This window comes from Kwoniella bestiolae, chromosome 7 (assembly GCF_000512585.2).
Source record: "Kwoniella bestiolae CBS 10118 chromosome 7, complete sequence".
In the NCBI taxonomy this organism is placed as follows: Eukaryota; Fungi; Basidiomycota; class Tremellomycetes; order Tremellales; family Cryptococcaceae; genus Kwoniella; species Kwoniella bestiolae.
This window is the reverse complement of record NC_089247.1, coordinates 1,475,252-1,496,509: the sequence shown is the minus strand read 5'-3', so window position 1 is coordinate 1,496,509 and position 21,258 is coordinate 1,475,252. Positions and strand designations below refer to the sequence as shown.

The window sequence follows — 21,258 nt, the reverse complement described above, 5'->3', positions numbered from 1 at the left end:
AAGCTTGTAGTATTTTACACCAAATCAACGTAGATGAATCCTCCCTCTCCCAGTAGACATTCAAATACCAAGAGCATAATGCATCACTCGCCGTCAACGCAGCCATCTTACTCCGTATGATCCTACTTCCCCTCTGCTATGCGTTTCGATGCATAGACCTTGAAGCTATTCCATCCACCCGGTCGAGAGGAAAGCGTTACCTGCCACTACTGATGACATCACCACGATACCGAACCTAGCTCGTCCCGAGCACATACCTCTCACTATCTCAATTCACATTCCTCACTCTTGTTGACTGTTATTTCATCACCCAGAATGAGCGCAGCAATGGAGGACTACGAGATCACCAAAGTGAGTCCGCTCACTTCCTACCTCCGTGTGGTGCTGAGGTGAGCTTAGTCGGTATACCGAAGACTCAAAGGTGAATTGAGGGACTGTCAATTAAAAGCAGGAGATGAAGAGTTCAAGGGTGAGTTATCTCCTTCTTAATTACAACAAGTCACAAATACACAATGGTAAACTCATGTTGATTGCTCGCACCCCCTTGCAGAGCTCGAATCCTTCCTCAAAGGTTTTTTCGGCGGTATGAAAATCGCTCCTCCACCATATCATCTCGTGGGTTCTCCCAAAACACTCACAGATCTATATAAGAAAGAAACCCCCACATTGTCAGGATGCAACTACATCTTCCTCCTGGGGATGGACTGTTCCGCGCGAAGGGATCTCCTCCCTAACGAGATATACAGGGTCGTCTCGGAGGTTCTGAATAGATGGATCCAACTTATGAAGTTTATCAAGATCAAGAAGGGTTTGAGCGACGAGGAAGTACTGGGAGAGGAGGATTGGTTGATGGTTGTTCATACGTTGAGGAATTCTTTTGCGGAGAAATATAATTTGAGGGATGATACGAGGGGGTCTTAGGTGGGTTAGTCTTGTCAGTGGGTGTATTAATGGGACTGATGTGGGTATGATTTGACAGCTTGTCCAGTCACATTGTATCCTCCCATATCCCATTTGTAATATATCACGATGAAGGAAACGAACTTGCATGAACGCTCTTGCTTGCCATAATACAACGAACACTATATTGATGGCATTCACGGATTTCCTCCCCCTCTCTCCTCAATGACGAAAGTCGTCACAGCTCGACATTTACCCTGATGGTCTGTGCGTCAACTTATTCCACTTTGATCTTTGCCGTCTTCTTCATGTACCCATATGTTCTTTATCGACGACAATGAATCTTGACCCAAGTCTACATGTAATGAGAAGCTCTCGAACTAATTATATATTGAAAAAATAAGAAGATATAATCCCCTCCCCTCTCTATGACGAAAGTCGTCACAGCTGATTATTCCTCTCAAATGTCTGTGCGTTACCACATCTACAATTTTACGTATTATATCACTCCCACATACACCGTGGGTATATCTGAATGCAAGTAATGTGCAGTGGATGATGATCTCCTCATTGCAGTAGCGATGTGGGTGACTCCCTCTCTTCTCTAATGACGAATCCCGTCATAGGCATTTCTGTCCTCCTCACTAATTAGCATACATGCTGGAATCTCCTACGTAAATCTCATTCCTCAATGTCATTCACCGTGTAGTACAAAATACAAGGTAGATGTCCCCCTCCTCTCCAGTGACGAACTTCGGCACAGCTCCATTTGAAGTCTGCTCACTCCTCTAAGGTTACTCATCAGGTATATGTAGTAATTAGCATTGAATGGGATGTATGGACAAGATGATGCATATTTGTATATTCATATGAATGACGATCGTTGTTCACGTTGGCAGATGGTGATGAGATGTTATTGGATTATACCACAAACCGATCCTATAAATCAGTCAACTTCCACACATTATCTATCTACACCTTTTCCCAATACTTTCTCCATGTTATCGCTCCTACCATAGTTGATCATGTTGTTTTTTTGATGGTGTATGTATCCACATGATGGTGTTGTTGTAAGAGAAGTCTTAAGCAAGTCAATCGATTTAAATTTGTGTTTATGCACAGAAGGAGAGGAGCGGAGAGGATCGTCTAAGAAGATCCAGCTTGGTTCGAGTAGATGAGGGAATCGAGTCGTTCGGTAAGCTTATCGAGAGGAGCTTTGAGCTCTTTCGGATCGACTTTAGCGAGCTCTGAGATGTTGTGAGGAATGTCACATTCGATTTCGTAGATCTCGTTGATCTCGTCTTGAATTCGCTTCATAGCCGCTTGAATGGCTTTACCCTCTTCCGTTGGGTTGGTGGCGAACACATCATCGTAACGAGTCTGTGTTAATCGCAAGGCTGAAGTGGGAAATTCAGACACCACGTCAGCTCATGTGTATGAGTAGCTTGGACGAACTTACCTTCCATTGAAAGGATGGTTGAAGCCAGACAACCTGCAGGACTCAAGGTACTGATGATTCCAATGGCGGGTAGGATATTCTTATGATGGAAGAGGTAAGTTCGATTGGTTTCGGCATCGACGTAGACTCGGTTCTTTTGAACCACTACCGGTCTCATGAGGTCGTTATCCCAGCCTGAGAGAGAAGCAAAAGTCAGCTGACCAGATCTCGTAATGAGAACAGTGCAGGGTAGGAAGGCCATTAGATGGAGTGAGTCTTACTGTATACTCACCTGCCTTTCTACTTTTCTCCATCAAATTACCAAGACCGAGGACTTGATCCATAACAACTCCATCCGCATTGACCCAAGATTCGACGGTGGATCGCACTTCATCGAGGCTGCAGATGTGCAGGTGACCTTTATTCTCAATAGCGTCGAGTCGTCGCTTTTGTGTATAGTATTGCGCATATGCGGAAGCCAAGAGAATATCTGTGATGTTGCTATTGTGGATGGTGACGGAACCGAGAGCTCGAAGTACTCCTGGAGTAAGCGCAGTCTCAGTACGCGCGGCGTTGTTGGACGTGTTGGACATGGTGATGCAGCGTAATTCGATGTATTGGTTGTTGAGGAGAAAGGGTGAGGGTTCAATCCGGAAGAGTGGTCAAGAGACGTGTGCGTGGAGGTCTGTATATGGCAGGACGTTGGGTTATAGTAAGAGGAGTTTGAGAGGAAGAAGCGAGATCTGTTTGAGAGAAGTATGAAATGTATGGAGAGAGTGTAGTGAGAGAAAGGCGAGGGAAATGCAACTTGGTCGTGTTTTCTTGCTGTCGATTATATACCTGGGGACTGTTTACCGTTGTCAAGGCCAATTCGAACCAAATTTCAAGTTGAAGCATATCTGCACAGTAATCAGCTCAATCCACCAATCCATCAGACGATGGCTGATGAGTTTAATCTTGTGATCATCAACTCCTTGCCCTCCCCGTGTCTCACCACCATCCATCCTGATCCGTGTATCCATCACCACATCAAATTCACATGAATCATCTTGTTTTGAAACGAAAGGAGGGGCAAAGTTCAACCTAGTAGAATGTTTTGGTAGCCTCATACAGTCCCACCGCCTCCGCTAACGCATTGACCCTGATGCTTTCATTTCAGAAGTTCGAACGGATCAGTGGTAAGTTGCAGGTTCCCCTCCTTTCGTCGATTTATTCCACTAGATCTCATTACAGAGCTCGGAACAACAGCCGAGACACATCGGGGATGGAACATCACTTGATCCTGCGAAATCTAAGCTGGCGAAGGGATGGGGCGAAACAGATTAATCAAGTCGGAGCACCTTCAACTTTGTATGAGAAATCATTCACCATGAGCAGAGGAGGATTTTAAGTATATCACATCCATGTATGTGGTGAAGTCAAAACGTTGATCATGCTGCATCCTATCAGAGATATACAGTACGAAATAAGAGGACAGGTAGTCAGGGATAGTGATTGAATAACCATGCACAGACACGTCGAGGTTTATCAACCTTGACGACCATCAATCTATACTTCGTCAATTTTTGAGACCCTCCTTTAGTAAATACACTTTAAACTTGGAAGTACATGATGGTGCTAGGGGATGAGACAGATAAAAGCGTTATACCAGTCCCTGAGCGTTCTCTGCTCGGATGGGACAAGAGACTCGTCAGATTTTGTGCATATCCTCCTGCAAGGAATGATGATTTACTCTCTCGATCAATCTATTCCGTTGATGTTGATGCGGCAAGCCTCGCATGGAAAGGGGTCGGACTAAGCAAATGAAAGCTTAAACCTTCTTGACCCTTTTCCAATTGATCCGACCTGTTAGATCTCAATGATAGTTCGTCTTTTGTATTCGGAGTCAATGACAAAGGATTATGTTGGCTGATAAAGCAATCCTGACAGATCAGAGAGCTTAGCCGAGCATGCTATCACTTATAAGCGAGTTAGTACATTCTGGTAGTACGGCATCGTGATGAGCTAAAGCCACACGCGATAACGTTGATTGGTCCAAGTCTATCATCGTCTCGGTCTTTATGGGCTGTTCTGTCGACAACTGAAAGATAGAACTTGGTTTGTCTTGTATCACGCGACCCCCGTATCTGTATTTTCCGTTTGGTGTTGAACTGGCATCATATCTCCTGTCCAACCGCTCGCACCCCACAACACTAGCTTAGACCGCGTAGATCCCACGTAGATCATTTCTTCCTACCTTCCCGACGAGTCAATCTAGGAGACAATGCCATTCAGAATGTCTTCACGAGGCCACAGCGGCAGTAGAGCGAATGTAAGTCGACTGTCATTGCCATTGGTATGGATTTTGGACTGATCATCGTTGATTGACAGCACTTTACAGATCCTCGTCAACCTACCCGAAACTCTTCTGGAAGTAGTAGCTCCATCTGACAGACCCATTCCATTGACCCTTCAAAAACAGGAAGAACCGTAATCGAGCAGCTCTTCGAAGATGCTAAATCGCTCAATGGATATACCCCGGTAAAAGCAGGAGTCGTCGAGCATTACATGGACCTTATCGTCACTCTGAACCGGGAATCTGCATTATCATTGGGAACCAAATTTCTCGAGAAATGTGTGCTCCTCGGAGAAGAGGAGACACGACGACGTTTGGGAAAATTGGTAGGTCCCAGCTCGACTTTTAGTAGCCTGAACGTATCAAGCTGACACTAGCTTTCTCAAATAGGCAAAAAGTCTATACGAATTCAAAGTGTGGTTATGGCCTTTTCTTATCGATGGCGAGCAAGATCATTGGGCCTGTGTCGCGGTATACCCTCAAGATAGATTGGTATTCTACTATGATCCCGCTCATAGCAATTTCGAGCAAGCGAATAAATACTGCACGGCGAGTTTCGAGTTTCTTCTCCTCATTTCATTTCCCTCCTAACATTACTCGATAGGTGCTGATCGTCCACGTGCAGATCGCTGTCCGATCGGCAGAGGTGGTATGGAAGCTTGAGAAAAGAGCAGGGACCTTCTGTCTTGATGATTGGAAGACGTATGAGATTAGGGTGAGTGGAACGCTATGTGAATTCACAGCTGCTATGGATAGCTGATGCATCTGATCCATCCGCGCAGAATGCTCCGGTGACCGAGACATGTCATTCTGGAGTATACATATGTCAAGGTCTCTTCGAGCTCGCGGAAGGAGTACCGCCTTACCATATCGCCCAAGACTGGAGATACCATGGTGCCGAGGTAGCTGATCTTCGACTTATCATGGTTGAAGAACTTGCGACTAGAACCCTTAGAAAGAGAAATTAGTGTAACCTCATAAACGATTGATACCTGATAATTTGCACATATCCCTATAGACCATAAGAATGCATCAATTCCCATGCTTCATGATCACCTACCATAAGAGCTAGATATGCCACGATGAACCGGCAGAGCATGAACCTAAAAAGATACAGTCTTACCTTGTAGACGTAGTGGCGGAAGTGGCATTTTCATTCAAATCGCAGATCCAGGTATCATACATACGTACACCTCGTTCATACCACGTACACAACTTATTTGCTGCGATTGACCTAATCCGATGTGATTATATGACTCTACATGATACTGGGAAGCATTGTAAGCATGAGGAGATACCCTCTTCAGAATGAGAACTGACGACATAGTGGCAGCCGTTGGTGGAATCAGAGGATCCGACGTAAGAACTCTTTGACCTTAATTCTACAGGTCCCGGACACCTCTGACCTCTTCCAGAGCGGGGTTTCAGAAGGGAAGATGTTTGATGTAGTACAGGAAGCGCTAACAGCGGCAAGGAAGCAATCGTCCAGACAGGGAGAGTGGCAGAACTTCACAGACAGGTAAATCGCATATATCGCCCATTGCACCTCGTCTAAGACTCTTCTAAGTCCCAAAACTCTCGGAAATATGCTCTCTGACATAGCTGCAAAAGCTTACATGGTCCTGGTAAGCATTCCAGTCCAAATTATGGAAGATACGATGAAGAAGTCGGTGGAAAAATCGGTCAGAACTTTATAGAGTACATATCCTTGTCAACTTTCGATTTTTCAGTCCAATTTGACCGTTTTTAGCCCGGTTAGCATAGCGGTAGTGCGTCAGACTTCTAAAGCCTTTCGCGAACAAGATCTGAAGGTCGCGGGTTCGATCCCCGCATTGGGTTTAGTTTTTTCAAAGTTGCTCTATTTTTACCCAACTTTCCTCGCTTCGCACTCGCTTTGAAGGGCCAAGTCAGCTCTCTTTTGCATCTGGACGGTCCTCTAGTATCCCCTCCCCACTCATTAACCACCTCCCCCAGCTCGCAGAGGCCTTTCGAGAGCATTGATGGACCATCGTTTGACGATGTGTCGTAAAACCCTAATCGACACCTTGTTGGCCTCAATTAACCGTATGCAACGTTTATGAGCCGCGTTTTTCCGCCTGATCAGGACTCAGGTGTCTCTGATCATGTGTCTTGATGCTGAACATGACTTGAGACCAAGCAGGAAGAAGAAAGCGGCCTATGCAACGATACCGATAAACGCCAATCTGAGCGCGAGATACTCAGAGCGGTGCGACATGTCAGCTCCATTGATGAACATCGCGCCTTATCGAGTATGCTTTCCTATCCATTACAGTGTCTCCGATGGTCTCTACCTTCTCTGTGCAACGCTGCCTAACAATCCTAATGATGTAGTCAACTCATATAATGTAACGTAATTCCGAAGCGCCTGTCATAGTCGACAGGCAAAAATGCCACTCTACAGACATGAAACTGTATTGGCGGCAAAACCGATCCAGTACCACCTGAAGTCTTGGATACTCTCCGATGTAATATGACAGAAGCTTTCCATCATGTCCAATTCATATGTCGCATAGCTTTGGTTGTGTATGGATGTAAGAGAATGTATGAAAATACCTAGAGAATCGAGAAGGTGCAGCACGATGTAAAATTTTGGTCTGCTTACGTAAACCCGCACCATTGTAAAAATACGAGACTGACCGATTTCTATTTCGATTGGGACGGACACCCACCCTCGCTGCTTTCACTCCCGCGAAAGTCGTAATGAGTATCACGCTATAGATCATTCGGGCGACATGATGCAGCCCGCATCGTCTGCAAGACCGAGCCGATAATGACAGATTTGCTAGATGACGGCACAATCTAGATCTTGAGAGAATCACATCATGACACCAATCTCTGGGCAAGAACGCTGCCTACGAGGCCTGTATTCGACCCCTTTTCCACCGCAATACATTGATTTGGATGCATCAGATGTAGATCGCGGTCGTGTTCAGGTCCGGGAACTAAATCGCATGTAGATCTGGCAGTCGCTACGGGGTGAGGTGTTGACGAGATTCGACATGAGCGGGTATCCTGTCCATGACCATTTATTTGCCTCAGGAAGGGGGCCTCGGTCGCTCAGCTCGTGATATGTTATAGTTTAGATGCCAGTCTTGCTTGACAGCCAGTCCAAAAGGAACAATCTAGTTACAGGTCACGGTCGGCAGCGATCGGACCTCACACACAAAGTAGATATGACCGGTCCATAAGACAAGTCCAACAAGATGCTTTTCCGACGTCCGTACACAAACGGGCATCAGTCGTATGGTCCGATAAGGATGTTTGGCGAGATCTGCGACTACCATAAGCATGTTTTAGGACCATTCACACGTGGCAGTCTTAACACGGGACGCAAAAAGACAAGGAAAGAGGCAAGAAATGCCCGGACGTTGATCGACATGGGAAAAAATTAAACCCCATGCGGGGCTCGAACCCGCGACCTTCAGATGACAACAGAATGATGTTAGAAGTCTGACGCACTACCAGCTGTGCTAACAGGGCGTTCTTTCTTGAAAGCAGAGTATTTTTTTCTCTATATAGCTGACAGCGAAAGATCAGGTGTTACGGCCCTTCATTCGCTCTGTGTCACATCATTCTTTGACTCATCTGACTCCCGTAGCCCACGTTCTGTCGCTGTCAGCTCAGAGTTTCGCTATGCGTGGAAGTCGTGGCCATTCAACGATGTTATGTCAAGAAAAATACCCCCGCCCCTATATATGGTGAATAAGGTTTTAAGGTGGCGGACATCGCCGAGCGCCACTGCCACCCTGTATAAATCAGTATATGCAAAGGCCCACGGTGCATCCTAGTATGCAGATAGAACGCAGGGCTAATCAGCGAGCGAACAGGTTCCCGTACAATGGAATCACAAGAGCACTTGCGCAGATGGACGATACACGTCTTAAGTCACAATCTTCATCCCGCTGGATCGGGTACGAACATGCTCGTACTGTCGCTCATAGGCGAACAACATGTATTATCACATGTCAACATGAAGCTTGTGTGGCTGCTCCCATAACCACAAGATTGAAGCTCATCTCGCAGCAAAATCCACCTTACGGTATCCGCTGTTGCCATGTATATCGTCTAAGACGGAGAGGTCAACCTGGCAGCTGGTATTGTATACGATGTCATAAGTGATTATGATAGTCAAAGATTTCGTTTCAAGAGGAGAGAGACGCCTAAGGTCCATGAGGTGTACCGCAGTTAGGATCGTATGCCTTCACCGAAGAGCACTATGACGACTTTGGTCCTAAGAGAGGAGGGGGACATTACAGGTCCCCTTGTCCCTCCCAAGCTGGGCATCTACTCAGGATAGCCCCTGTGTACAGTGAAGATGATACTATGATGACTTTCGTCATAGGATGGAAAGGGGCTAGGCGATGTATTATCATCGGTGGAGATGGAAGAGAGAATCCTTGATAGGAACGGTTCTGACGACTGTGGTCAGAGGAAGGAAAGGGAGGAATGGTACAGAATGCCTCGGCGTGGTGAGCTCTTTCTTCAGCGTTGGATGGAAAGCTGAACTATTGATCAAAGCATTGATGTTTGTGGCGACTGCCGTCAGAGGAAGAGAAGGGATGATATTCAGGATTTAGCGGTTTGGAATATGTACTCAAATTAGCATCGAAAGGTACTAAGTGACCTTAATTGCAGCATTGTGACGAATTTCGGCATAGAAGGAAGAGGGGGCGAAATCGCCGACGGCTTGCCAGAACATGAGATTCATACGAGATTGTGTACAGCATAAATTACGATATCGCATCTGTTACGACTTGCGTCATTGGAGGAAGGGGAAGGAGATTTTCTTCTTGTGCCTTTCTCGGTGAGCAAAAGGGCTCGACAGCTACGAGGGTGAAGGAACGTTCAATATGCTTCAAAGAAGAAGTACTACGTATGTCAAGAATGAACAAGACGGACGTCGAATATTCCCCTGTGACGACTTTGGGCATAGGAGGAGAAGGAGCCTACTTCCTTAAAACCGCTGTTAGGGAAATGGGAAATCCAACTCAGGTATAGTCAGTGGAAAGACTGGATAAGAGGTTGTGACGAATTTCGGCATAAGGAGAGAGACCAGAACTTGGCATTTTTCGATGAGCCAGGCTATACTGAAAGCCAACTGTTTATTTGGTGGATTCATAGCATAACTAACAGCGTCTTCTGAAGGATGGTAGCGTGTAAAGCGAGAGTGAGATCTCTTGAATGCATGAAAACCACATTCATCGAATTTCGGTTGAGTTACGTAATAATTTTCCTGAATCAAATTGCACGAGCTGTGACGACTTTCGTCACTGGGAGAGGGAGGATGCATGGCATGGCGTTTCAAATTCATATGTGTTTTCTACTTGTTGTTATCGAGCAACCGATACTCAACGGTCAGTGCACTGCTCAGGTCCTTTACAGAGAACTTTACCCCCCTTTAAGTTTAAGCTTCCTTTCGTTGAAGCGGAGAGGAGGTCACTGCGGGTGTGTGTGTAGGTATGCGGATGTGTGAATCTGATGTGCTGATGGAGAGACGGATGATGATGGATGGTGGTGAGACACGGAGAGGTACGAAATGGTGGTGATGGTGATTGATTGATGGAGTTGATTGATTAATTGATGGATCGATCAAAATTGGCCATATCCTGAAGTTGAGCTGAGATGATCAAGAAGTGAAATAGCATGTACACATATATGTACAAATATCTGATGCATGTGTCTTCAAAATTGCAAATTGCTTCATCATCCCTCTTGCTTTACTTTCATATAAGCATCCGTTATCCTTTTCCGTTCCGTCGACTACAGCTTTGTTCTCGCATCGAGCCGCCCCCGTACCCTCACGCCATCGTCACCACTACGTCTCCACTGAGACCCTCTTAACCTCATCCAGCTTCATCATGTCTGACACTACCGAGAATGCTACTTCTGAATCACGACAGCACCAATCATCTGCAGGCTCAGTCAACAACGCCACTGCCCCTTCTGTCGTCCGAAGCTTCAGGTTAGGTGAAGTGACGGAACTTCAATCATGGGAGCGTCAGATGTCAAGTGTCCAGGTGGAACAGGTTCATACCTTCTTCGCCGACGAACAGTCCGACGAAAGAAGAAGATTGTTAGAGGTATGCGGTGGGTCGGATGCTTTAGAGGGGAAGTTAGATCTGAAAGGTCGACCATACCTCAATCCCACCAAGTTCCTCTCCGCATACACCGGCACCAAGGAATTCGACAAGGATTTTTCTATCCAGCACCCTGGTCAAGATCGATATCAAGACAGCTACGTTCTGAAAGTCTTCTACCGTCGTGTCTACGTTAACGACAAGAAGGCTCTTAAAGTCAAAACCATCACGATACCTAACGGTCTTCTCACCGAGAAAGCCATCGATCATTGGATAACCTACATCCCGACTTGCGTGAACGCATTACTCATCCTTTACCCCACAAGCATCCCCAAATCCAAGTACCCTCATTTGAAATGGGCAAGGGACCTCGCCTCTCAACTTGTGTCCCACGACTTCCCTCAAGAGGTCGATTCAGTACTTTTGGGAGTGACAGAATTCCAATCAGATCCCTCGAATACATACCGAGATCCCAAATCTCTCTTCTGCCCAAGCGTCACTCTTTATCCTACCGGTGATCACGACACCAAAACGTTGCTCCTGCCCGTGATCATCACCTTACCAAGCGAAACACCCATGAACCCTGATAAAGCCAGAATCAAGATCATCGAATCCCTTCTTCGCTTCCGAGAAGATTCGCCTCCCTCTCCCTCAATCCCGATCAACGAGCCGACTGTCTTTGCAGATGTTCACATCAACCGAAAGTACATGGAGGAGTACTACACTCCTGAACAATCCGCTCGAGCCGAAGTAGCCATCAAATGGTGTGAATGGTTATGTCATCAAGTAGGGAAGAAAGGTAGATTGGGTATGAATCATAAGGACTGGATGAACCTTTTCACAAAGTATCTCCCGACTTGCTTAAAGGAAGATTCACCCGCTCAGCAAAAGCTCTTGGCTGAAAGATGGTTTACCATTCGACCAATTGTAGGAGAGGATCGTAGCTTCAGAGTATACGGTATCAAGTCGTAAGTCTACGCGTGTCTCCGAATAAGCATACTTATTACCACTGAGTTTGAGCTAATGATATCATTATGTCTATACAGGGGATTCCTCTTTCATGGCGACGACTTGATCAAACCGTTGTCGATCGTTCTGAAAGATATGGACGCTACTAGAGCTGGAGAGTACTCTGTGTAAGTTTTCACTCATTATTCGGTGAGATGAGATTGTGTTGACTGACTTAATGGTGCAATGCCATGTACAGATGGCTCAACAGGAGCTACTCGTCTCCCTTTCAAGACGTCGAGTCAACCTTGAAAGAGTTTGCTTGGCATGTGGACACTCAAGAAGGACATGCTTGACCACATGGTAGACCTCAAGAATCTGACGATCCTGTTCAAGAATTCTGTGATAGACTCGAATCGTTAGGTTGTGGTTATACCTCTCAATAGGGTTTCGATTCTTTAATCCATGTCCAATGAGATAAAATCCGCTTCCAGGTATAGACAGATATCAAGCTGCGTGAATAGAAAATTTAATATGATTATATACAGGATCAAAATACTGCACATACAAGATGAGTTTAATGGAAAACACGTACTGTACACTTTACCGTCGCTCGGAAAATCAGGAGAGATAAATGAAGTGATGATCGATTCCATGCATATAGGTGTATACAGGACATCTTAAAAGAAGCTGGGCGTGAATCTGACGGAATGATCTCCCCGTCCATGGACCTCCTGCATTTACGTTGCTGATACCAATCCGCATGTACATGTACTTAGTATTCAAGCAGTGTCCTTGCCTACTATCCCTCCGCCCTTGGTCCTTCCACTTCGGGCGGTCTCTTCACAACGCCAGTATGCAAATACCGCTTAACATCCTCTACCTCCTTGCCCGTACTTGTTCTGCGAAGATCACCCCTACATATCAGCTCCCGAGGATCTCTATCAACCCTTACATAAGTCATGAATGAGTACTCACTTGACAGCTTCATCCAAATACTTCCCCAGCACGTCCCCCGCAACTCTATCCATCTTATCCAACCTTTTACCCATGAACGGGTCTGCCCGCGTGGGACCAGTGGTAATCATCAGAACGGGTTTTTTATGTTCCACAGCTAGCTTCACTAGTCGGAAGGCTGAGTAGGTCGCTAGGGATGTACCGAGGATCAAGAGGGATGAGGAGGATGATATGAGGTGGAGTCTGGATTTGGGTCAGTAAATGATGTTGATATATGTCGAAGGGGACTTACGACTCGTCTCGAACTGCTGGGGTTATCGTCTCTCCCTAAAGCACGCGATCAGCGGACATACTCATAAGTGAGGTTTAAAGAGCTTGGACTTACGAAGAACACGACGTTTGGTTTTACCTATTTAGGGCATTAGCCATTGCGCTGTTTTATAGAAGAGAGAGGGAGGACAACTCACCATCGAAGACTTTACTTTCTCTCTCTCACAAACCCTACAAGGGGGTACACTGAACGATCTATAATCTACCCCGTGTAATTCCACATCACCATCGGGGTTTGTCCGGGGGCGTCTGTCCTTTGAATCAGTCAAGCTCCCTCAACCATGAAAGGGATAACTCACCTTCCCGTCCGTTCCGCCTCTTTCGCCTCCTGGTCCCATATGGGATTCATCCGGGATATCTCATCCTGATACACATCTCGAGTTTGCTCATGACGATGTTTCAGGCAATGCACCTTTGCTAGTGTACCGTGTAGCTCTAGGATCGATGATTTGTCGTATGTGGGTGAGAGGAGGGAAGAGGCTTTGCGATGGAGGTTGTCTACCTGCAGGGTTGGCGTCAGCGACCATCCATATCGGTGTGATCTGATGTTTGGTCATGGACCACCAGAGGGGATACGAGAAACGACGATGAACTCACATTCTGCGTTATCAATTTCGGTGCTAGACCTAGATGCTGTAATGCTGCGATGTATATATGCGTAGGATTCGGCTGAGCATCTCGGACGGGTGGGTACTATACTTGCTATTAGCTATGCATGGGGAAACAAGATGTTCGAAGGCGACTCACACCGAGGAAAGATCTAGCCCAGTCTGAATGTACAACATCAGCTTTACTTATCATCGTGTGTCCAATTCGAAAGAAGACCGCTTACATCGTCGCCTAAGTACTCATCAGCTCGTATATCAATATTCAAACCCAGAGGTAAATCTCACCTGAACATGTCCCCCCGATCACTATCCTCCACCAACTCATGATACAAGATCGGTCTATATGATGTTCAGACGATCAGTACAGTACGCTTGCCTCTTCAGCCATTTCTCCTTTTCGAATGCATATAAACCCCACCGAGTAAGCCCTTACCCGACTCACTCACTTGTAATTCGGATTACTATAAGTCCCCTTCTCCCCCCTATACGCTCTTATCCCACTATCCACGCTGACCCCTGCTCCGGTAAGCATCACAGTATTTCCCTTCCCATTTTCAAGGAACTGGGCGAGGTACGATGCTGCCTGGGGAAGGGGGAGGATGGACAGGCCTGAGGGTGGGAGGAGAGGGGCTTTGGGTAGGGTGGGGATGGATATTCGGACCATGGGATGAGTATTTTGAGGAGATGAGGTCGTAGATGTGACGGTCGATGTACAACAGATGAATGTCCTCGACCCCTTGTGTCCGTTATGTGGTGTCAATCGGAGGTATACAGGAGTGTCTATGTCTATGTCCTATTCCTATGCTTATGTACAAATGTCTATGACTGATCTATATGGTAGATGGTTGATATAACGATCAATTCGATCTTGAACATGTTCTCAACTTTTTATCCGATCGGATCAACGAATCAACGCGTCTAACTTTCGTCATCATCTTAGTTACCCTGCTTACAGGTAATGTTCAATGTTCATCCCGCATATCCGTCTTCACCCAATTCACGTCTTCAGAGGCGAGATTGTCAGAAGCGAGAACCTTGTAAGCACGATAGATACAAGCTGTTCCGTCCATCTTGATCGCTCACACTGATATTCATAAATCTACCATCAATGACATCTACTAGGTACACTCTCTACAAGAATTACAAAAAACACACAAAAGTCCCAAAGTACAAGCTCAGTCTAGGTGTCAACAATTATAAGACAATAATATAACAGATAGGTTGAGAGCGACACGATTGTTTTTAAAAAAAACATTAAAAAATATATCTCCAACAGAGGATATGGAATGTTCACCTCGAATGCACAGAGTGACCCTACAAACCTCACTCCAACACCCTCACCCACTCCTTGCCCAGAAACCCCGCCATCTCCTCTACCAAACACCTCCCAAAGGCAACCGTGTGCGCCACGGGATTATGCATCCCCAATTCGATAGGCCACGCGAACTTTTCTGGATGATCATCTATATCTATCCTTCTTGCCGATCCCAAATTATCCCCCGGAACAGGTAACGCCTCATCGTTTAACTCAGAGTTTATAGCGAAGTTGAAAGTAGTGGGGAACCATGTTCGCAGCAATTTCAAGGAAAGGTGATGTCGAGAAGTTAAGAGGTGCTGTTGTGCACGGGAGGACGAGGAGGTACTAGTTGATATGAGGGGTAACAAGTCCGGAGGGAGGGAGTAAGACACGTAGGTGGATTCGGGCGAGGAAGATGATGATCCGCTTCCCCCCGCAGGTGAGGGATGGGGCTGTGAAGATGGGGGACCATTCACACTGGCTGATCCGGGGGGTGAGCCGCTGGTAGTTGATCGGGGTGATTTGGTGGGTGTCCCATTGGACGAGGCCAGTTCTTTACCCCGTTTGTGCAGGTGGGCAAGTTGTTCCGAAGTGAGATGGTAGCATACCACAGCTTCGATCAGGTGCCTAATCGTCGATTGATAGAGAATCAGCTTCCCGTTCCATCATTTTCGCCATGTACCTGGAGCAATTTCAAGAAGGGAGACTTACATCAACCCAACCATAGCCTGAGCCATCTCCCTCCTCCCCGTCTCCTCCTCGGGAGCCTTCCTCATCTCGCTCTCCCAGCTCCTACGCACGAAATCCCTCAGATTCGCTGACTCGTTATAAGGTGTAGACCTCACTCGACCACCACCCTGCTCGTCGCAGAAGTACGAGTAGAGCCAGAGCAGCGCAGCGTCGGTGTGGCACAATAATCCCTTGAGCGGGTCGTGGGGTAGTATCGAGGTGAATTGCGGATGAGCGGATGCGGAGCGTTGATAGGCGTCTCCGTGTCGTTTGAGGAGGAGCGCTCTGTCTCGGTATCTACGCAGGTGGGAAAGATCAGCCCTGGTTTCGTGATTATGGGAGTCGAGGCGATAGAGAAGTATAAAGCTAGTTGAAAAGACCAAACTCACACCTGAGCCATCTTCCTCCATTTATCCCTCGACCAACTCTCCTTTCCCTGCTCCTGACTCTCACCAACCTCATTCCTCAACGCACTGCCGCCCAATTTCTTACTCTGCAGCGCAGGGCTCGAACCAGACATAATCGGAGTCATAGCCGTACCAGTAAGGGAAATCCGTCCATCCAAACCTGGGTTCTTGCCCTCGGTCTTGAGCTTCTTTCGAGCAGCAGGATCATTAGGAGACATGGATAATCCCAAACCCAGGCCTATACCTGAGGTCGGTCCATCGGAAGAGTCGGAAGAAGCTGACGCAGACGAGTCGGTCGGCCTTTTGCGTTTGTTCCGCTTGATGGAGGATCGGGCGTACTCGGTGAATGTACGTGCTGGGGGTGAGGGGGTGGATGAGGTAGAGGGTGTGGGGAGGAATGTCGAGGGGAGAGTCTCTGGGAGTGGGGCGGGGAGGGATGATAGGATCTAATGTATAGTATATCAACAAGGTATCAGTCACCTTCTGTGTTACTTCGAATTTGGATGAGAGGCAACTCGGATCCACGGGAGCACCGCACTCACCTTCAATATAGCCTGCGCAGCCTGACTCCCCATCTCCCCCTTCACCTCATTCCTCAACCCGCTCGAACTCCTCTCCATAGGTCCCATCCGGGGTGTAGGAGCCAACGCCGGGGACAAGTTCGAGGGTTTGGCGTGTGAATCGAGCCTGGAGGTAGAAGAAGATCGACCATGCCCGTGATGAAATGAGTTTGGGGGTTTGGGAGGCAGTGCAGGTGAGTTCGGTCGGGAGGTGGTTGGGATACTACTTCTCGGGACGTATGAGGGGGAAGGGGCGTGAGAGGACATTCGGATGGCTGTGGCGGACATTGTGGTTTTGGTTCGTCACGGTTGAGTGGTATTGTATGAGGTTGACTCGTATAGTGGGAGATAGAAAGATGAGTGATCAGTCGGAGTTGGAATTGGGATTTCTCCTTTCTCGCCTCGTCTACTTTCTAATCCCAATATCAAGGTGTATGACCTAATCCTAGTTGACCCTGCTTCTGGATATCCTGTGCTATGTGTTACTCGTACTGTTCTATACCAAGTATCTTTCCTTTGATATGCTATGGAAGGCCGAATAGTAACAAGGGGTTCATGAGAAGTCGTGAAGAACGTTTGGCCGTGAGAGCAAGACTAAGACTAAGATGATGAAGTAATGCTGTGGTATGGTAATGGTGACTCGGTGTTGAAGTCTGTGTGTCGTGTGTGCACTAAAAGGTTGTGCGATGCGGTGCGGCGAAGGAAAGGCGTTGATGGGAACTTTGTTCGACTTTTGGGGTCTGCTCGGTCCGGCGATTGGTTTGACTGGGAACGATCACGTTGATATTGTTGTTGTCTGCGTCGTATCACGGGATAGTTGGCATTAGGTATCGTCGTGGGAGTATCGAGGAATGATGGTCGCAAAGAATGGAATGGCGAGCACACAGTTATGTTCGATGCCTTGTGAATATACTGAGCGGGAGAACGGGTGTCTCGAATCTTGGGTACCAAGTGGTCTTTGTCTTGGCTGGAGTAACTTCAATTGAATCGAGCTGATCTTCGGGTGACAGATTTCTTGGCTGAGGTATCTAATACTCCTCCAACTGACAGTGGGTAGTATCGCGGAGAGTCGAGATGATACCAAATGATTTTGATAAGCAAAGGAGGGAACGGCGTGCGAGTGATCTTGGGTATAGGTATGGGTGATGTTTCGGAATGTATCTGTATCTGTATCTGAATTGATTGCTCCGCCAGTCCTTTGGTATGTCGTTTCAGCTCCGTCTCATCACACTTGAGTCTTGAGTCTGGATCAATGAGAACAACGATACGAGTGACCTTCATGCATGTACAACCACAACTACGACGACGATCCTCGATCAATCCATCCTTCAGCTGGAGGGAAAGCCCCTTTTCCAATATTTCGGATCATAACCGCCGACGGATGAGTCTGCACCTGACCTGACTAATCCATGTCCCCTCTGCACTAGAGGGTTTACGCCTTCCCTCGTGGTAAAAAATAACGTATACGTAACTGCAGTTCAAGCCCGAGACCAACCAACCTTCTGGCGAAAAAAGATAATTACCCTGAATGTGGAATGCGACAGCAGAGCAGGAGGGACAAGAGAAGAGGAAGGACGCCGAATAAGCGGATTGGGTAATTATAAGTATAAAGTGGCGGTGCCTCGTGCGTTCTGTACCAGAATACTGCCAGTTGAATGGAAGGATTATGATAGGAGGATTAGTCTCAATACACTTTAGTTCTCTGGATGTACGATATATCTGACATGCATAGCGAGATTGACTGTATGCAGAAGGGACATGGCAATACCTTAGATGGTACGGAGTAGACATGTCGAAGAGCGCGCCCAGCTGATGGAAGGGATGATCGGAAAATGGTTGATTGATTGATTCATTTTTCATTTACTCCGATCGGGGTATGGAGATCTAGATTTTGGATATGATATGAGACAAATGGAATTTGATTTGATCTGTGTTGTTCGTTTGGGATACCACCTCGTCATCATTGGGATTATCACGAGCGAGCGAGTCAATGCCATCTCCTCAATTGAAGAAATCTTATAACTGACCTACGATGCATCACAGATGGGATATCGAAACGTTTTCTTTCGGGCGGAGCTGTAAAAGTGGGAAGAGATGCAAGGGGTGTTTCAGAGTATGATTTTACGTAAATCCGATCTTCTCTGTAAAACCAGACCGAGCAAATCCGTTAACAGTCAAAGTGGAGGATAGTCATCTCATCCATCCGAAAGGTAACACGGCCGTTCAACTATAATTATAAAATTGGGATTAAAAGGTAAAATCAATTACAAAATAATTGTAATACGAGTACAACGCGTGCATGCAGGGTGAGGTCACCGGCTGATGGATCAGTATTTTTTTTGCTTAGCGTGGTTATGGATTATACCGGATGCATTACCGATAAACCACTTGAATTGCAGTATGCAGGATGATCCACTCACTCTGCATACAGGCAAATATTCATTTGACATTCCAGTGACATTACTTTATCTCTATTCCATCTCCCCTCTTGATTCATCTACACATTCCAGACCCAACATCATCTCTTTGTTCTTTGTTGCCATTTCGCACCTTGCAGAGAATTACTACACAAAAAACAGCACATACCTTTCGAACCACCCCTACCGTTGTTTTCGTTTTTTGTCCTTGTGAAACGACTACACCACCCTTCTTAGACTTGCCGATAAACATCTTTTCAGAAGATTAAAGGGTGAGCTATACACATCGCAGTACCCTACAGGCATTGGTACACCAGCATAAGGTGAGCACACCTCTTCCATATCCTCTCACTCGTTATAGCAGAAGCACAAGACCTAACAGAAAAATTTAATCGCCATCCGCCCTCAGTTACTGAGCGAACCAACTCGCCCATCATGTCGCAACCCATCGCCATCACCTTCCATTTCCCCCCTTCATCATCCTCTACCAAACCTTCCGCACGCACATTATCAAAGCGAAAGATTGCTACCAACCATCGCATCTCCTCACCATACATTACCATCGATAAATCCGCTCACAAGAGCAAACCCGCTCCTCCACCCAACACCGCGGAATCTACTACATCCACATCTACCGCATCCTCATCCTCAGCTCCAATCTCCACAACCTCCAAAAGACGTAAAGGTCCAGTATTCATCGTACCGACCTCAGACAAACTCGCCTCGCTCACACCATTACTCCGACCCATCGTCGACAGATGCTCCACCACCACGCCCCCCTCTATCATGCTGGAGGACCAGTCCCACCATCATTCGCCATCGCGCAAACGATCTAAGAAATCTACTCCTGTACCCACTATCTCAACCTTGAACCACCATCCATACTCGCGCCTCAGCGATTTATCCAACACGCGATCCAACGTCCCCTCGCCTAGGGAGATAGAGCGGGCCAAGAGGTTGGAAGAGGAGAAAGTGAAGATGAAGAAGGAGAATGCGGCTTTGGCTAGGGCTAATGCTATTGCCAAGAGGAAATCTAATAGGAAGACTACCAATAATACTCTCGGGGGTAGGAAGGGGACTACATCTAGGAGATCATCTTTCGAACAATCGACTTCTAAACCACCTAGCCCAGAGGAGAAGAATGTACCGGTTATTACTACCCAGGCTGCATCTGAGGATGGATCGCCCGTTTCAGGTGGGAAGGGCGGACTGAAGAGGACAAGGAGTCAAGGTGTATTACCCATCTCTACGAGCGGACTCAATAGCGTCATCGGCTCGCCGGTCATTGGAAGTCCCCTCAAAGAGGTTATGAGTAGAGAGGCGGAGGATGAATTGGGTCCAAGGAAGAAATCGAAATTGTCCAATGACTCCACTGAAATGAGTAGCGGTAAAGGGAGAAGAGCAAATACCCATTCACCAGTTGGTACCCCCTCGACCCTCCCTGATTCGTTGGATGGGGAGTTGCTCGAGAGATTGACAAAGACCGTACCCCTCTCTCATGGTCAGGTTTTACCCAAATCTGTGACCGGTGGGATCGGCTTAAGACGAACCGTGTCGAACTCTACCCCTCCTATCTCTTTCAATAGAGCTGGGAGCGTGGCCAGTGTGGGGTCTAGCGATACGGGTAGAAGTAGACGGGAGACGCAGTTGCCTGAGAGGTTGAGGGATTATGAGATGAAGGCTGCTATATAGGTGGGTGTGACGTCCTATTGTCTGAACATGATGTTCGATTGGAGGAATTTGTGCTGATGCTGCATTGTAGTTTTAGGTGGTTTCATCATGAGTTTCCATCTAAGTACATCATTATACACCTCAATCGTACATCCACGTTCACACCGACATCCAAAACATACATAATACACTCCCATCGACTATTTTGATTCCCATTTCCAACGCAAACTATCAATCCATCTTATCTTATCTTCCAATCAACAATTGTCTTAATCAGTGTACACCCTCTTCCCCATCTGCACTTCAACAGATCCACACAATATCTCATCAATCTGTATCGACTTTCATCCCTTCTCTGTCTCCTGTAATCATCTGTCATACGACGTATATAATATAGATGCCATTTCTGCTTCACGCCCGACCTAGATCTGTATACGTCTTGTCGATACCTGTCTTTTGTTTTCTGGATCTATTTGTGATGTATCTCCTATATCTTCAACCTATCACACCATAGCTCGCCATCCCTCGAGTACCCCATCCAGTCCAGTCCATCATATCAGAAC

At 46.8% G+C, this 21,258-nt stretch overlaps 7 protein-coding genes and 2 non-coding genes across 9 annotated transcripts; 5 read left to right on the top strand and 4 right to left on the bottom strand.

The window, feature by feature from the left end:
- Positions 1-315: 315 nt before the first annotated feature.
- On the top strand, positions 316-921 carry I302_108473 (uncharacterized protein; the record flags this gene model as incomplete). The annotated part of the gene is made up of 3 exons (XM_019193757.1): positions 316-351; positions 400-469; positions 551-921. 3 exons carry the CDS (start codon positions 316-318, stop codon positions 919-921), a joined length of 477 nt encoding a protein of 158 aa, XP_019043880.1.
- Positions 922-2,046: 1,125 nt separating this feature from the next.
- I302_108472 (uncharacterized protein) lies at positions 2,047-2,931 on the bottom strand (the record flags this gene model as incomplete). The annotated part of the gene is made up of 3 exons (XM_019193758.1): positions 2,047-2,297; positions 2,360-2,533; positions 2,631-2,931. 3 exons carry the CDS (start codon positions 2,929-2,931, stop codon positions 2,047-2,049), a joined length of 726 nt encoding a protein of 241 aa, XP_019043881.1.
- A 1,954-nt stretch (positions 2,932-4,885) lies between these two features.
- I302_108471 (uncharacterized protein) lies at positions 4,886-5,641 on the top strand (the record flags this gene model as incomplete). The annotated part of the gene is made up of 3 exons (XM_019193759.1): positions 4,886-4,999; positions 5,299-5,388; positions 5,456-5,641. The coding sequence occupies 3 exons, from the start codon at positions 4,886-4,888 to the stop codon at positions 5,639-5,641; spliced, it is 390 nt and encodes a 129-aa protein (XP_019043882.1).
- A 781-nt stretch (positions 5,642-6,422) lies between these two features.
- Positions 6,423-6,512, top strand: I302_108470. Its single transcript has one exon. It is a non-coding gene; the product is annotated as a tRNA-Arg (tRNA).
- A 1,573-nt stretch (positions 6,513-8,085) lies between these two features.
- On the bottom strand, positions 8,086-8,174 carry I302_108469. Its single transcript has one exon. It is a non-coding gene; the product is annotated as a tRNA-Arg (tRNA).
- A 2,378-nt stretch (positions 8,175-10,552) lies between these two features.
- On the top strand, positions 10,553-12,075 carry I302_108468 (uncharacterized protein; the record flags this gene model as incomplete). Its single annotated transcript, XM_019193760.1, has 3 exons — positions 10,553-11,739; positions 11,818-11,907; positions 11,979-12,075. 3 exons carry the CDS (start codon positions 10,553-10,555, stop codon positions 12,073-12,075), a joined length of 1,374 nt encoding a protein of 457 aa, XP_019043883.1.
- A 446-nt stretch (positions 12,076-12,521) lies between these two features.
- On the bottom strand, positions 12,522-14,278 carry I302_108467 (uncharacterized protein; the record flags this gene model as incomplete). The annotated part of the gene is made up of 10 exons (XM_019193761.1): positions 12,522-12,621; positions 12,698-12,919; positions 12,969-13,003; positions 13,062-13,085; positions 13,144-13,255; positions 13,306-13,508; positions 13,604-13,699; positions 13,754-13,799; positions 13,900-13,953; positions 14,061-14,278. 10 exons carry the CDS (start codon positions 14,276-14,278, stop codon positions 12,522-12,524), a joined length of 1,110 nt encoding a protein of 369 aa, XP_019043884.1.
- A 659-nt stretch (positions 14,279-14,937) lies between these two features.
- I302_108466 (uncharacterized protein) lies at positions 14,938-16,895 on the bottom strand (the record flags this gene model as incomplete). Its single annotated transcript, XM_019193762.1, has 4 exons — positions 14,938-15,538; positions 15,623-15,937; positions 16,030-16,493; positions 16,590-16,895. The coding sequence occupies 4 exons, from the start codon at positions 16,893-16,895 to the stop codon at positions 14,938-14,940; spliced, it is 1,686 nt and encodes a 561-aa protein (XP_019043885.1).
- Positions 16,896-19,459: 2,564 nt separating this feature from the next.
- On the top strand, positions 19,460-20,716 carry I302_108465 (uncharacterized protein; the record flags this gene model as incomplete). The annotated part of the gene is made up of 1 exon (XM_019193763.1): positions 19,460-20,716. One exon carries the CDS (start codon positions 19,460-19,462, stop codon positions 20,714-20,716), a length of 1,257 nt encoding a protein of 418 aa, XP_019043886.1.
- Positions 20,717-21,258: the final 542 nt, after the last annotated feature.